The sequence below is a fragment of the Carassius carassius genome, chromosome 22, assembly GCF_963082965.1.
Source record: "Carassius carassius chromosome 22, fCarCar2.1, whole genome shotgun sequence".
Classification (NCBI taxonomy): domain Eukaryota; kingdom Metazoa; phylum Chordata; class Actinopteri; order Cypriniformes; family Cyprinidae; genus Carassius; species Carassius carassius.
Window position 1 is genome coordinate 22,772,305 of NC_081776.1, and position 15,982 is coordinate 22,788,286.

Genomic DNA, 15,982 nt, shown 5'->3' on the forward strand with positions numbered 1-15,982 from the left:
AGGAACTACTTCATGTCATGGTTCAGGGTGCTTCACCGGCTTCCCTGTGGTCTGTGTCCTGTCATTTTCTGCAGCTCGTGACCTGGGCACTCACATGTCGCTTGTTCCCATTCTCCCTTATATTCCCTGCTGTGTCTGTCTCTTGTTGTCAGTAGATTCCGGGTTGTCATTGTGACTGTACTGTGTGTCTGTTTTCTCACCTTTTTCCGCTGTTGTGCTCAGGACGTCTAGACGAGAAGTTTTTCGTTGGCCGTGTGCCCGAGATCCTCTGTCTCATTTTTCCACGTCCTGTTGGGGCATTGCACCAGAGGTGGTCTCCACAGCCTGTGTCAGCAGATGACTGTCCGGACGGCTCTGTAGTTGTTACACCAGTTTTCGGCTCGTGTGTATGTCACCACATGCTGGATTAATTTTGGATTTTCTGTTGTACCTGATAAACTGTTGCACTTTTCCCCTGCATTTGAGTTCTCTCTCTTCATGTTCCTGACAGAATCTACTGACCAATATGGACTCAGCAGAGGAGATCGATGTGCTCCGAATCCTCAGACAGCAAGGCATGCTGCTGCGTAGACAGCAGGAGGAGATCACCGCTTCACGTTGCACGTTTTCGGAGCTGTCACTGCAACTGACCCAGCTCACAGAATGGCTTGATCAGCTTCAGATTATTCCTCCCACGACTCCTGTTGTACAACCTCCGTCCGAACCAGAGAGTGTTGCTTCCTCGTCTTAATCCCCCTCCTCCTTACTCCGGTGAGCCCAACTAATGCCATTCATTTCATTTCTCTCGCGAGCTCTTCTCTGACCTGGTCGCTGGAGCGGCTGGTGATGCTACTTCTCAGCGTCTCGTCATGCCTGAGGAGGAGCCCATGCAAATCGGGAGAGCCCGGCTGACGATCACCGAGAAGCGCCATCGCCTCACTCACAGTCTGTGTCTTTACTGTGGGGGGGGCGGGGCAGGTGGCGGCCTCGTGTCCAGTGAAGGGGCGGCATTTTTCATCCAAGGAGGGGCGTACGGTTAGCATCACTAATACATTGCTGCCCTCTGGTGGTCATTCCGTCCTCCAGGCTTCATTACAATTTAATAAGACCATTCTTTAGGTGAACGTGGTTTCTGAAAGGGGTCCCCAATTTGTGCCTAAGTTTTGGGCAGAGTTCAGTCTACAGCTGGGGTGACTGCAAGTCTTTCCTCCGGGTATCACCCACAGACAAACGGTCAGGCTAAACGTGCGAACCAATATCTGGAGAGTCTTGCATTGTGTGGCGTCCGCAGAACCGCCATCTTGGAGTTCCAGATTAACTATGGTGGAGTATGCACATAACTCCCTCCTGGTCTCGTCTACAGGTTTGTCTCCCTTCCAGTGCTGTTTAGGCTACCAGCCACCCTTATTCCCCTCCCAAGAATATGATGCCGTTGTTCCATCCACGCACTCGTTTATTCAGAGATGCCTCCGTACGTGGAGGGTCGCCAGAGAAGCCCTCACTCGGACTGGTGACAGGACATTCCTCTCAAACTCCCCTCATGTAAACTGGGACCCAAATTTATTGGACCATCATATTGGTTTGCCACCTCTAGTGGCGCTTTTCCATTACCAGTACCAGCTCGACTCGGCTCGCTTTTCGCTCTGTTTTCCATTGCAGATAGTACCTCCACAATAGTACCTGGTTGTCATAGCGACGCTGCAGGAAACTGCCGTGACGTAATCTTCTACGCGACACACACCCGCTACCCACACACACAGGACAATGGAGGAAATCGAGTGCATGTTGTTTTTGATCCATGGGATGTGGCTGTTTCTCACAGCAAGAAGACAAATGTTGTTTCAGGAGAGGCTGAGGGCAGCAAAACTGCTGAAAAAAACAGGAGTGTAATGATGACGCAGTGAATAGTGACGATTCTCTCTGACCAATCAGCAGTCTGCTGTGTTTTCACGTCGCATTATAGTATCGCCTCAGCTCGCTTGGAACCTCGCCGGAGGTGGTACGAAAAAAAGTACCTGGAAGCCGATACAGGTACAACTTTTACACAGTGGAAAACCAAACAGAGCCGAGTCGAGGCGAGCCGAGGCGAGCTGGTACTGTGTAGTGGAAAAGCACCATAAGGTGCTCAGTCCGGTGTCGGTTCGACTCAATTTAACCCCCCAGTTTAAGAATATCCACCCGGTGTTTCATGTCTCTAATGTCCCGTTTCCACCGCAGGAACTTTACCCAGGAACTAGGGACTTTGGCCTGGTACTCGGTGTGTTTCCACCGCAGGAACCAGGAACTAAATAAAGTTCCGGGTAAAAAAAATGCCCCTCAGAAAGTCCCTGCTGGCGAGGTGGTACTTTTTCAAAGTTCCTGAACTTTCGGGGGCGGGACTTGGCCGCTAAACATCCTGATTAGTTGAGTTCACGCAGCATTGGTTGAGTTCAACCACCATTTATTCGGATCAACATTTTCAAAATATTTCTGTTATTGTGTCATGAAATGTAATTTTAAAAGTATTTCAGGCGAGAATGTAGTTGTTTAAAACTCAAATCTGTGGTTTATTAATAAAGACAGCGCCTATTTAAAAATGTGTTTCGCCGATCTCAGAGACGGTGAGCTCCACGCGATCAGCGGGAGCTCAGTGCGCATGTATCCGCCGAGAAGCAGCCTCACCTCGGCTAGACCTTCTGATATGTGCCGCTGGCTCTGATTTCTCTTTAGTGGTTAAACATAAAATATAATTCAGCTGCGGGTTAAATCTAACAGGTTTTCTTTGGTCTGTATTCAATTTATCTATATGTTAAAATGAAAATTAAAAAGGCAAATCTATATAATATTTCGTTTCATTGTAATGGCTGTATATCCCTGAACTAAGTACATTTATGCAGCTGTTATTATGTTTAAATGAAAACGAAAGGAGGCAGTGGTATTTGATATCCTATTTCGTTTTATTGTAAATATACTGAGAGGAAAATCGCTGTAGCCAAAGCGAGTTGAGTTCATGCAGCATTGATTGAGTTCAACCACCATTTTTTCAGATCATGTTCAAAATATTACTGTTTTATTGTGTCATGAAATGTAATTTTAAAAGTATTTCAGGCAAGAATGTAGTTGTTTAAAACTCAAATCTGTGGTTTATTTATAAAGACAGCGCCTTTTTAAAAATGTGTTTCGCCGATCTCAGTGACTGTGAACTCCACGCGATCAGCGGGAGCTCAGTGATCATCTATCCGCCGAGAAGCAGCCTCACGTCGGCTAGACCTTCTGATGTGTGCCGCTGGCTCTGATGTCTCTTTAGTGGTTAAAAATAAAATATAATTCGTTTTGGGTAAATCTAACAGGTTATCTTTGGTCTGTATTCAACTTATCTATATGTTAAAATGAAAATAAAAAAGGCAAATCTATATAATATTTCGTTTCATTGTAATGGCTGTATACACATATCCCTGAACTAAGTACATGTCTGCAGCTGTTATTATGCTTAAATGAAAACGAAAGGAGGCAGTGGTATTTGATTTCGTTTTATTGTAAATACACAGAGAGGAAAATAGTAGCCATGGTCAGCTGACTGAAGTTATCAAGTAGGGTACGCTGCTGTTTGCAGATTTTCTGGATTTGCGTCATCGCGGACATCACACTCCCGAGTCGAATGCACAAAGTCCGCACTACCGAGAATGCACGCCCAAAATCAGCGTACTTTGTATTGAGAAACGCGCGCAGACCTACGTCACCAGTCTATTTGCCTAATCTTCCTGGTACTTTACACCGCGGTGGAAACGCAGAAAGCAACAGGTCTGGGGGGAAAAAAGTTCCTGGGAAAAAAAGTTCCTGGTACAAATGTTCCAGGTAATTTCGGTGGAAACGCAGCATAAGATAAAGGCCATCATTCGCTCCCCCCTTCAGCCCCAGACCTCTGTCTCTCCGCCTTCTAGACACATTGAGGGGTCTCCGGCTTATACAGTACGGCGGCTCCTTGATGTGAGACGGAGGGGTAGAGGTTATCATGGTCCAGAAGAGAGATGCTGGATTCCAGCTCGTGACATTCTGGATCACGCTCTCATTGACCAATTCCATCTGCGTCATGGTGAGTCATCCGGGGACGCCAGGAGGTGTCCCTGAGGGGGGGGGGGGGGTGCAGTCATGGTTCAGGGTGCTTCACCAGCTTCCCTGTGGTCTGTGTCCTGTCATTTTCTGCAGCTCGTGCAGATCACGAGTTGATTGCCCTCACCTGTCGCTTGTTCACATTCTCCCTTATATTCCCTGCTGTCTCTGTCTCTTGTTGTCAGTAGATTTCGGGTTGTCATTGTGACTGTGCTGTGTGTCTGTTTTCTCACCTTTTTCCACTGTTGTGCTCAGGACGTCTAGACGAGGAGTCTTTCGTTGGCCGTGTGGCCGAGATCCTCTGTCTCGTTTTTCCATGTCCTGTTGGGGCATTGCACAAGAGGTGGTCTCCACAGCCTGTGTCCGCAGATGACTGTATGGACGGCTCTGGAGTTGTTACACCAGTTTTCGGTTCGTGTGTGTGTCACCACATGTTGTATTATTTTTGGATGTTCTGTTATATCTAATAAACTGTTGCACTTATCCTCTGCGTTTGAGTTCTCTCTCTTCACATCCTGACACTTCATAGCTGTGCTGTGCACACCTTGGAATGTCTTTCAACCATCGTGTACTGTATATGTATGTGTATACATATGTTTTCTTAAAAGGGAATTATGCAATCAATTTACACACACAAAAAACTACTGTAACCATGTTTTGAGAGGGTTTGTAAACTCACAGTTGAGCAGTGGTTTCCTGCCAGAAGGCAAATGTGAACAGTACAGTGCACGTAAACCTTAGTGGAGTTTGCAGTGAAGACAAACATCCTGAAGGAGAAACGGCTGGATGTGGAGACTCCATTCTGCAGCAGCTCCACTGTCTCATCATTTGGACTGGGACACCTGAGAATATCAGTAGTGACAGTCATCCATTGTATAAAAGAACTGTATGAAAGGACCACTGTATAAAAGAATTGTCAACAAAAAACACAGAAAAGTTATTTCCAGAATCACAAATCCTCAAATTTACGGTGGCGTAAAAGCAGTTCTTTCTGAAGATCTGTACCCCAAAAATGATAAGAAGGTCCTGTAAAGCATCACAATAAACAACAAGTTCTGCTCTTCTAACACAAGGAAAGCCTTACTCTCCACTGATGAGGTCCCAGCGGACAGAGTGATTAGGATCGTTCTCAGGTGTAGCCCAACATGAGTCAATCACTGTGGCAAACTGACGACTGTCAACCCCGTCTACACGAACTTCCAGAAACATCTGCTGGTTCAGCTCCACATTCACACTCCCATTGAAGGGCTTGGAGAACTCAGCATCTTGATATGGAACCATCCTGACCTGATATCTCCCTTGACCAGCAGGAAGCTTCTTGTGGACAATGCTGTTAAAATAAATGTAAGGTTGATATGTGGAAAACTGCTGCATTCTGTATCAATTTAATGAATAATTTACAGATATACAGTAACAAATGTGCTCTCAGTTTACAGAAAATTACCAGATACAAAACTTTTTTTTTATTTTAAATACATAGTCACAAACAGAGACAGAACTTGAAGTCCCACCTCTCTAGTGGATTGATTTCCATATTCATAGAAAGCGATTGGGTTTGGGGGTATACACAACTGAAATTCATCTTCAAAATTCTCTTCCTGCTGATGGGACCTTCAGTCGAGCCCGACGTTCCAAAAATAAAGTTCTCATAAATGTAGTGGGTGCCATTGGCCTGTGAACCAGATAAATAACATTTTAGTTTGAATTTAATTCAAGATTTTTTCTACAAGGTTTTTATAGATATTTTTAAGACCAGATTTCATCAAAAGGTACTGTATTAAGAGCAAAACTCATCAGTCGACTGGAAAATGGGGGGGAAATGTTTGATTAAGAAAGCTTAGAAATCTTTCCATAGTTGTACTTCAGCATTATTCATTAAGTGGTAAACTGAGATGTGAGAGCTTAGTGTGTTTTAAATAGCATACTATCTCCTACCAAAAGACTTGTACCACAGATGTGGTCATTGTTGTCAAAATAGAACTCCACTCTGCCATTCCAGACTGTTCCTTTGCAGTTGGGGTCATTGAGGTGTAAGTTGTCAGCAGGAAAACCAGCCTCAAAGAGCTGACAGCGAGACAGAGAAATGGAACCAGAGCTACTTTTACAAACCTCATAGAAATCTGACAGAAAAAAAAGATTATGAACATTTAAGTAAGCTTTAAATAAAAAATGTATTGATTAATTAAAACGTAGATTTGAATTGTAGTTGTGCAATGTTGTCCAACCAAAAGATTCTGGGTCTGGTCTTTGATGACTCTTGTTACAGAAACAGCCATAAACATCATTTTTCTCTCCACACCATTCATCCTCCGTGCAGTTGAGCTCAAAACAGGGATCATTTAAACCTAAGAGAAGAACCAAAGAATGAATGAAGCAGTTGGAACATTTTATACGCTTATAGAAATTAACTGAATTACATCACCAGGGTCATATGTACAAAGTTTTAGCCCTCTATTGAACTATCCACGTGGGTTATTTTTATTTATTTAATTCAATATTTTTGTTAATAATAGCAAATTAATGATGAATATTTTTATTTGCTTATATCTGTTTTACTCATACAGTTTCTAACCTCTCTTTAAGTAATGCAGTAATACATAAAGCGTATCCTTTGAACACATTTTCCTAAATTCACCACTGGGGTGCTATGACCAAACAAATCTACTCAACAGTAGTGTGTGAATAATGTTGGCAGTGTTGCCGGATCTGTGGTTTTCCCTAGGAAATTGGCTACTTTAACATGATATTTATAATATGATATTTAGCCCCAGGAATGCACATTTTCCACCAAAAAACTAGATTCTTTAATTTAACCCCCATAACGTGACAGGGCTAGATTTCTGTGTAGCGATTTGGTGAGTTTTGTTGTGAAAACCTGGCAACCCTGGTTGTTGGTGAGCTTGACCCCTTAATTGAGGAATAAATGGTACATAATTGGAAAATTTTGTTGTGCCGTTTGAAACGTAAAAAAAAGGAATGAAATATTTGAATGATAGTTTGGTTGATTGAAGTAGATCATGTTATTTGGATCATGAGATGCTGTTGTATTGCTATTGAGAAAATGTCCTGTGACTCACTTTGGCAGATGACTCCAGCATCTTCTTGGTGCCCACAGTCATGGAATCCCCATACATTTGATGAACAGTTTGTGAGTGTAGATTCATTTCCACGGCACTGAACATCATCCAACCATATTTGTCCAGAACCTTGTCCGAAATAAGCATAGCTCTTTGCCTCTATGACATTCCCACAGCCCAGTTCTCTACACACCACTGCCGCGTCTGTTGAATCCCACAGATCATCACACACCGTTCCCCAGACTCCATTGTGAAGAACCTCAACTCTTCCAGAACAGAGGTTGAATCCATTCACCAATCTGACAGCTATTAATCAGAAACAATAGAACGATAGAAAAACATGCCATTAGATTTTTTTGATTGTTTGTTTGTAATTTTGATGAGGGAACGTTGTAATAATAGTGGAGTTTCATCCTCCCCAGTCTCTTTACCTCTGACTCCTGGCTGTGAGGCAGTCGTGTTCAATGTCGCTGTCACTGGAGAAAAAAACAAACACAAAAATACACAACATTATATTTTGATGATGATGTTTGCATGTCAGACTGATTGCAGTGCTTCAAGTTTGTTAATTTCAATCAAATGTTTAAGCCAATTTTACAGCTTGTGAGAAAATCAGATCTGGTTCTAGTTCAAAGGTGTAGAATTACCTGTCCATGGTGCTGCGCTAGTTTGTGCCTGGCCTATCACAGAAGAAGAGAGATAATCAAAGTTTATTACTGTTCGAGAATGGATTTTTTTATTTGTGTGATCTTCCCCACAGTGAAAGTGATATTCAAGTGGATGGTGAACAAGAAATTGATTTTTTTATTCTATTTATAATTTGCAGTTAACATGCTAAGAAAGTCGACCACAAAGATGCCATGCCAGAAGTAAGGCAGTACCTTTGCAAATTGGAACAAAATTCAGTGTCTTGCATTGAGATCAGGCTAATTCATTTAGCTAATGCCACCAGCTGGGGAAAAGTTACAAAGATACAAATGAAGCGAAATGTACTCATAGCCTTTGATCGACTTTTCCTAGAGTCACCAATGGGGGTGCTAGGACCAAACAAACCTACTAAACAGTAATGCATGCATGCTGTTGGCAGTGTTGCCGGGTCCATGGTTTTCTCTTGGAATTTGAATACTTTAACATTATTGCCGCGGGTTGGAGTGACCCCAATAACGTGATATTTATCCCCTGGAATGCAAATTTTAGCAGAAACGTAACCAAAAAAACTTGTATTTTACCCCCAGATTGGGCTAGTTTTGGGCTTGTTTTGTGTAGCAATTTGGTGAGTTTTGTTGTGAAAATCTGGCAACCCTGGCTGTTGTGGAGCTTGACCCCATAATTGAGGAATAAATGGTACATAATTGGAAAATTTTGTTGTGCCGTTTGAAACGTAAAAAAAAGGAATGAAATATTTGAATGATAGTTTGGTTGATTGAAGTAGATCATGTTATTTGGATCATGAGATGCTGTTGTATTGCTATTGAGAAAATGTCCTGTGACTCACTTTGGCAGATGACTCCAGCATCTTCTTGGTGCCCACAGTCATGGAATCCCCATACATTTGATGAACAGTTTGTGAGTGTAGATTCATTTCCACGGCACTGAACATCATCCAACCATATTTGTCCAGAACCTTGTCCGAAATAAGCATAGCTCTTTGCCTCTATGACATTCCCACAGCCCAGTTCTCGACACACCACTGCCGCGTCTGTTGAATCCCACAGATCATCACACACCGTTCCCCAGACTCCATTGTGAAGAACCTCCACTCTTCCAGAACAGAGGTTGAATCCATTCACCAACCTGACAGCTATTAGTCAGAAACAATAGAACGATAGAAGAACAGGTCATTAGATTTTTTTGATTTTTTGTTTGTAATTTTGATGAGGGAACGTTGTAATAATAGTAGAGTTTCATCCTCCCCAGTGTCTTTACCTCTGACCCCTGGCTGTGAGGCAGTCGTGTTCAATGTCGCTGTCACTGAAGAAAAAAACAAACACAAAAATACACAAAATTATATTTTGATGATGATGTTTGCATGTCAGACTGATTGCAGTGCTTCAAGTTTGTTAATTTCAATCAAATGTTTAAGCCAGTTTTACAGCTTGTGAGAAAATCAGATCTGGTTCTAATTCAAAGGTGTAGAATTACCTGTCCATGGTGCTGCGCTAGTTTGTGCCTGGCCTATCACAGAAGAAGAGAGATAATCAAAGTTTATTACTGTTCGAGAATAAGTTTCTTTATTTGTGTGATCTTCCCCACAGTAAAAGTGATATTCAAACTTTCGGTAAACAACAAATTGATTTTTTTATTCTATTTATAATTTGCAGTTAACATGCTAAGAAAGTCGACCACAAAGATGCCATGCCAGAAGTAAGGCAGTACCTTTGCAAATTGGAACAAAATTCAGTGTCTTGCATTGAGATCAGGCTAATTCATTTAGCTAATGCCACCAGCTGGGGAAAAGTTACAAAGATACAAATGAAGCGAAATGTACTCATAGCCTTTGATCGACTTTTCCTAGAGTCACCAATGGGGGTGCTAGGACCAAACAAACCTACTAAACAGTAATGCATGCATGCTGTTGGCAGTGTTGCCGGGTCCACGGTTTTCTCTTGGAATTTGAATACTTTAACATTATTGCCGCGGGTTGGAGCGACCCCAATAACGTGATATTTTTCCCCTGGAATGCAAATTTTACCAGAAACCTAACCAAAAAAACTTGTATTTTACCCCCAGATTGGGCTAGTTTTGGGCTTGTTTTGTGTAGCAATTTGGTGAGTTTTGTTGTGAAAATCTGGCAACCCTGGCTGTTGTGGAGCTTGACCCCATAATTGAGGAATAAATGGTACATAATTGGAAAATTTTGTTGTGCCGTTTGAAACGTAAAAAAAAGGAATGAAATATTTGAATGATAGTTTGGTTGATTGAAGTAGATCATGTTATTTGGATCATGAGATGCTGTTGTATTGCTATTGAGAAAATGTCCTGTGACTCACTTTGGCAGATGACTCCAGCATCTTCTTGGTGCCCACAGTCATGGAATCCCCATACATTTGATGAACAGTTTGTGAGTGTAGATTCATTTCCACGGCACTGAACATCATCCAACCATATTTGTCCAGAACCTTGTCCGAAATAAGCATAGCTCTTTGCCTCTATGACATTCCCACAGCCCACTTCTCTACACACCACTGCCGCGTCTGTTGAATCCCACAGATCATCACACACCGTTCCCCAGGTTCCATTGTGAAGAACCTCCACTCTTCCAGAACAGAGGTTGGATCCATTCACCAACCTGACAGCTGTTTATCAGAAACAATAGAAAGATAGAAAAACATGCCATTAGATTTTTTTGATTGTTTGTTTGTAATTTTGATGAGGGAACGTTGTAATAATAGTGGAGTTTCATCCTCCCCAGTGTCTTTACCTCTGACTCCTGGCCGTGAGGCAGTCGTGTTCAATGTCGCTGTCACTGGAGAAAAAAACAAACACAAAAATACACAACATTATATTTTGCTGATAATGTTTGCATGTCAGACTGATTGCAGTGCTTCAAGTTTGTTCATTTCAATCAAATGTTTAAGGCAGTTTTAGAGCTTGTGAGAAAATCAGATCTGGTTCTAATTCAAAGGTGTATAATTACCTGTCCGTGGTGCTGTGCTAGTTTGTGCCTGGCCTATCACAGAAGAAGAGAGATAATCAAAGTTTATTACTGTTCGAGAATAGATTTCTTTATTTGTGTGATCTTCCCCACAGTGAAAGTGATATTCAAATGGATGGTAAACAAGAAATTGATTTTTTAATTCTCTATACCATTTGCAGTTAACATGCTAAGAAAGTCGACCGCAAAGATGCCATGCCATAAGTGAGGCAGTACCTTTGCAAATTGGAACAAAATTCAGTGTCTTGCATTGAGATCAGGCTAATTCATTTAGCTAATGCCACCAGCTGGGGAAAAGTTACAAAGATACAAATGAAGCTAAATGTACTTATAGCCTTTGATTGACTTTTCCTAGAGTCACCACTGGGGGTGCTAGGACCAAACAAACCTACTAAACAGTAATGCATGCATGCTGTTGGCAGTGTTGCCTGGTCCATGGTTTTCTCTTGGAATTTGAATACTTTAACATTATTTCTGCGGGTTGGAGCGACCCCAAAAACGTAATATTTACCCATGGAATGCAAATTTTACCAGAAACCTAACCAAATAAATCTTGTATTTTACCCCCAGATTGGGCTAGTTTTGGGCTTGTTTTGTGTAGCGATTTGGTGAGTTTTGTTGTGAAAATCTGGCAACCCTGGCTGTTGTGGAGCTTGACCCTATAATTGAGGAATAAATGGTACATAATTGGAAAATTTTGTTGTGCCGTTTGAAATGTTGAAAAGGAATGAAATCTTCAAATGATAGTTTGGTTCATTAATGTAGATCATGTTATTTGGACCATGATACGGCAGCCATATTACCCTGGAGCCCAAGACCGGTTTCCCACTGAAGCTAAGCAAGGCTGAGCCTGGTCAGTACCTGGATGGGAGACCTCCTGAGAAAACTAGGTTGCTGCTGGAAGAGGTGCTAGTGAGGCCAGCAGGGGGTGCTCACCCTGTGGTCTGTGTGGGGCCTAGCGCCCCAGTGTAGTGATGGGGACACTATACTGTCAACAAGCACCGTCCTTCGGATGAGACGTTAAACCGAGGTCCTGATTCTCTGTGGTCAGTAAAAATACCAGGAAGTCTTTCGAAAAGAGTAGAGGTGTGACCTCGACATCCTGGCTAAATTCGCCCATTGGCCTCTGACCATCATGGCCTCCTAACAATCCCCATATCCACAGATTGGCTTCATCACTATGTCTCCTCTCCACCAGTAAGCTGGTGTGTGGTGGGCGTTCTGGCGCAATATGGCTGCCGTCGCATCATCCAGGTGGATGCTGCACACTGTTTGCATGTCAGACTGATTGCAGTGCTTCAAGTTTGTTCATTTCAATCAAATGTTTAAGGCAGTTTTTGAGCTTGTGAGAGAATCAGATCTGGTTCTAATTCAAATGTGTATAATTACCTGTCCGTGGTGCTGTGCTAGTTTGTGCCTGGCCTATCACAGAAGAAGAGAGATAATCAAAGTTTATTACTGTTCGAGAATGGATTTCTTTATTTGTGTGATCTTCCCCACAGTGAAAGTGATATCCAAGTGGATGGTAAACAAGAAATAGATTTTTTTATTCTATATATAATTTGCAGTTAACATGCTAAGAAAGTCGACCGCAAACATGCCATGCCAGAAGTGAGGCAGTACCTTTGCAAATTGGAACAAAATTCAGTGTCTTGCATTGAGATCAGGCTAATTCATTTAGCTAATGCCACCAGCTGGGGAAAAGTTACAAAGTTACAAATGAAGCTAAATGTACTCATAGCCTTTCATCGACTTTTCCTAGAGTCACCACTGGGGGTGCTAGGACCGAACAAACCTACTAAACAGTAATGCGTGCATGCTGTTGGCAGTGTTGCCGGGTCCATGGTTTTCTCTTGGAATTTGAATACTTTAACATTATTGCCGCGGGTTGGAGCAACCCCAATAACGTGATATTTATCCCCTGGAATGCAAAATTTACCAGAAACCTTACCAAAAAAACTTTTATTTTACCCCCAGATTGGGCTAGATATGAGCTTGTTTTAACAATTTGGTGAGTTTTGTTGTGAAAATCTGGCAACCCTGGCTGTTGGCGAACTTGACCCCGTAATTGAGGAATATATGGTACATAATTGGAAAATTTTGTTGTGCCGTTTGAAACGTACAAATAGGAATGAAATCTTCGAATGATAGTTTGGTTCATTAAAGTAGATCATGTTATTTGGATCGTGAGATGGTGTTGTATTGCTATTGAGAAAATGTCCTGTGACTCACTTTGGCAGATGACTCCAGCATCTTTTTGGTGCCCACAGTTATGGGATCCCCATCCATTTGATGAACAGTTTGTCAGTGTAGATTCATTTCCACGGCACTGTACATCATCCAACCATATTTGTCCAGAACCTTGTCCAAAATAAGCAGAGCGCTTTGCCTCTGTGACATTCCCACAGCCCAGTTCTCGACACACCACTGCCGCGTCTGTTGAATCCCACAGATCATCACACACTGTTCCCCAGGTTCCATTGTGGAGAACCTCCACTCTTCCAGAACAGAGGTTGAATCCATTCACCAACCTGACAGCTATTAGTCAGAAACAATAGAACGATAGAAGAACAGGTCATTAGATTTTTTTGATTGTTTGTTTGTAATTTTGATGAGGGAAAGTTGTAATAATAGTGGAGTTTCATCCTCCCCAGTCTCTTTACCTCTGACTCCTGGCTGTGAGGCAGTCGTGTTCAATGTCGCTGTCACATGGAGAAAAAAACAAACACAAAAATACACAACATTATATTTTGATGATGATGTTTGCATGTCAGACTGATTGCAGTGCTTCAAGTTTGTTAATTTCAATCAAATGTTTAAGCCAGTTTTACAGCTTGTGAGAAAATCAGATCTGGTTCTAATTCAAAGGTGTAGAATTACCTGTCCATGGTGCTGCGCTAGTTTGTGCCTGGCCTATCACAGAAGAAGAGAGATAATCAAAGTTTATTACTGTTCGAGAATAGATTTCTTTATTTGTGTGATCTTCCCCACAGTGAAAGTGATATCCAAACGTTCGGTAAACAAGAAATTGATTTTTTTATTCTATTTATAATTTGCAGTTAACATGCTAAGAAAGTCGACCACAAAGATGCCATGCCAGAAGTAAGGCAGTACATTTGCAAATTGGAACAAAATTCAGTGTCTTGCATTGAGGTCAGGCTAATTCATTTAGCTAATGCCACCAGCTGGGGAAAAGTTACAAAGATACAAATGAAGCGAAATGTACTCATAGCCTTTGATCGACTTTTCCTAGAGTCACCAATGGGGGTGCTAGGACCAAACAAACCTACTAAACAGTAATGCATGCATGCTGTTGGCAGTGTTGCCGGGTCCACGGTTTTCTCTTGGAATTTGAATACTTTAAAATTATTGCCGCGGGTTGGAGCGACCCCAATAACGTGATATTTTTCCCCTGGAATGCAAATTTTACCAGAAACCTAACCAAAAAAACTTGTATTTTACCCCCAGATTGGGCTAGTTTTGGGCTTGTTTTGTGTAGCAATTTGTTGAGTTTTGTTGTGAAAATCTGGCAACCCTGGCTGTTGTGGAGCTTGACCCCATAATTGAGGAATAAATGGTACATAATTGGAAAATTTTGTTGTGCCGTTTGAAACGTAAAAAAAAGGAATGAAATATTTGAATGATAGTTTGGTTCATTGAAGTAGATCATGTTATTTGGATCATTTTCCCCTGGAATGCAAATTTTACCAGAAACCTAACCAAAAAAACTTGTATTTTACCCCCAGAAAGGAATGAAATATTTGAATGATAGTTTGGTTGATTGAAGTAGATCATGTTATTTGGATCATGAGATGCTGTTGTATTGCTATTGAGAAAATGTCCTTTGACTCACTTTGGCAGATTACTCCAGCATCTTCTTGGTGCCCACAGTCATGGAATCCCCATACATTTGATGAACAGTTTGTGAGTGTAGATTCATTTCCACGGCACTGAACATCATCCAACCATATTTGTCCAGAACCTTGTCCGAAATAAGCATAGCTCTTTGCCTCTATGACATTCCCACAGCCCAGTTCTCTACACACCACTGCCGCGTCTGTTGAATCCCACAGATCATCACACACCGTTCCCCAGACTCCATTGTGAAGAACCTCCACTCTTCCAGAACAGAGGTTGGATCCATTCACCAACCTGACAGCTGTTTATCAGAAACAATAGAAAGATAGAAAAACATGCCATTAGATTTTTTTGATTGTTTGTTTGTAATTTTGATGAGGGAACGTTGTAATAATAGTGGAGTTTCATCCTCCCCAGTGTCTTTACCTCTGACTCCTGGCCGTGAGGCAGTCGTGTTCAATGTCGCTGTCACTGGAGAAAAAAACAAACACAAAAATAAACAACATTATATTTTGCTGATAATGTTTGCATGTCAGACTGATTGCAGTGCTTCAAGTTTGTTCATTTCAATCAAGTGTTTAAGGCAGTTTTACAGCTTGTGAGAAAATCAGATCTGGTTCTAGTTCAAAGGTGTAGAATTACCTGTCCATGGTGCTGCGCTAGTTTGTGCCTGGCCTATCACAGAAGAAGAGAGATAATCAAAGTTTATTACTGTTCGAGAATAGATTTATTTATTTGTGTGATCTTCCCCACAGTGAAAGTGATATTCAAACGTTCGGTAAACAAGAAATTGATTTTTTTATTCTATTTATAATTTGCAGTTAACATGCTAAGAAAGTCGACCACGAAGATGCCATGCCAGAAGTAAGGCAGTACCTTTGCAAATTGGAACAAAATTCAGTGTCTTGCATTGAGATCAGGCTAATTCATTTAGCTAATGCCACCAGCTGGTGAAAAGTTACAAAGATACAAATGAAGCGAAATGTACTCATAGCCTTTGATCGACTTTTCCTAGAGTCACTAATGGGGGTGCTAGGACCAAACAAACCTACTAAACAGTAATGCATGCATGCTGTTGGCAGTGTTGCCGGGTCCACGGTTTTCTCTTGGAATTTGAATACTTTAACATTATTGCCGCGGGTTGGAGCGACCCCAATAACGTGATATTTTTCCCCTGGAATGCAAATTTTACCAGAAACCTAACCAAAAAAACTTGTATTTTACCCCCAGATTGGGCTAGTTTTGGGCTTGTTTTGTGTAGCAATTTGTTGAGTTTTGTTGTGAAAATCTGGCAACCCTGGCTGTTGTGGAGCTTGACCCCATA

At 41.8% G+C, this 15,982-nt stretch overlaps 1 protein-coding gene across 1 annotated transcript in view; it reads right to left on the minus strand.

Moving 5' to 3' along the window:
- Window positions 1–15,982, minus strand: part of LOC132099244 (deleted in malignant brain tumors 1 protein-like) — a 64,496-nt gene that overhangs the window by 2,666 nt on the left and 45,848 nt on the right. The window contains exons 39-51 of the mRNA XM_059505687.1: window positions 14,654–14,959; window positions 13,464–13,502; window positions 13,033–13,338; window positions 10,136–10,441; window positions 9,072–9,116; window positions 8,641–8,946; window positions 7,577–7,621; window positions 7,146–7,451; window positions 6,294–6,413; window positions 6,004–6,188; window positions 5,580–5,740; window positions 5,153–5,398; window positions 4,748–4,910 (exon numbers count right to left, since the gene is read on the minus strand). Of these exons, the coding sequence (XP_059361670.1) occupies window positions 4,748–4,910; window positions 5,153–5,398; window positions 5,580–5,740; window positions 6,004–6,188; window positions 6,294–6,413; window positions 7,146–7,451; window positions 7,577–7,621; window positions 8,641–8,946; window positions 9,072–9,116; window positions 10,136–10,441; window positions 13,033–13,338; window positions 13,464–13,502; window positions 14,654–14,959 (2,534 nt within the window). The remainder of the gene's footprint in view (window positions 1–4,747; window positions 4,911–5,152; window positions 5,399–5,579; window positions 5,741–6,003; window positions 6,189–6,293; window positions 6,414–7,145; window positions 7,452–7,576; window positions 7,622–8,640; window positions 8,947–9,071; window positions 9,117–10,135; window positions 10,442–13,032; window positions 13,339–13,463; window positions 13,503–14,653; window positions 14,960–15,982) is intronic.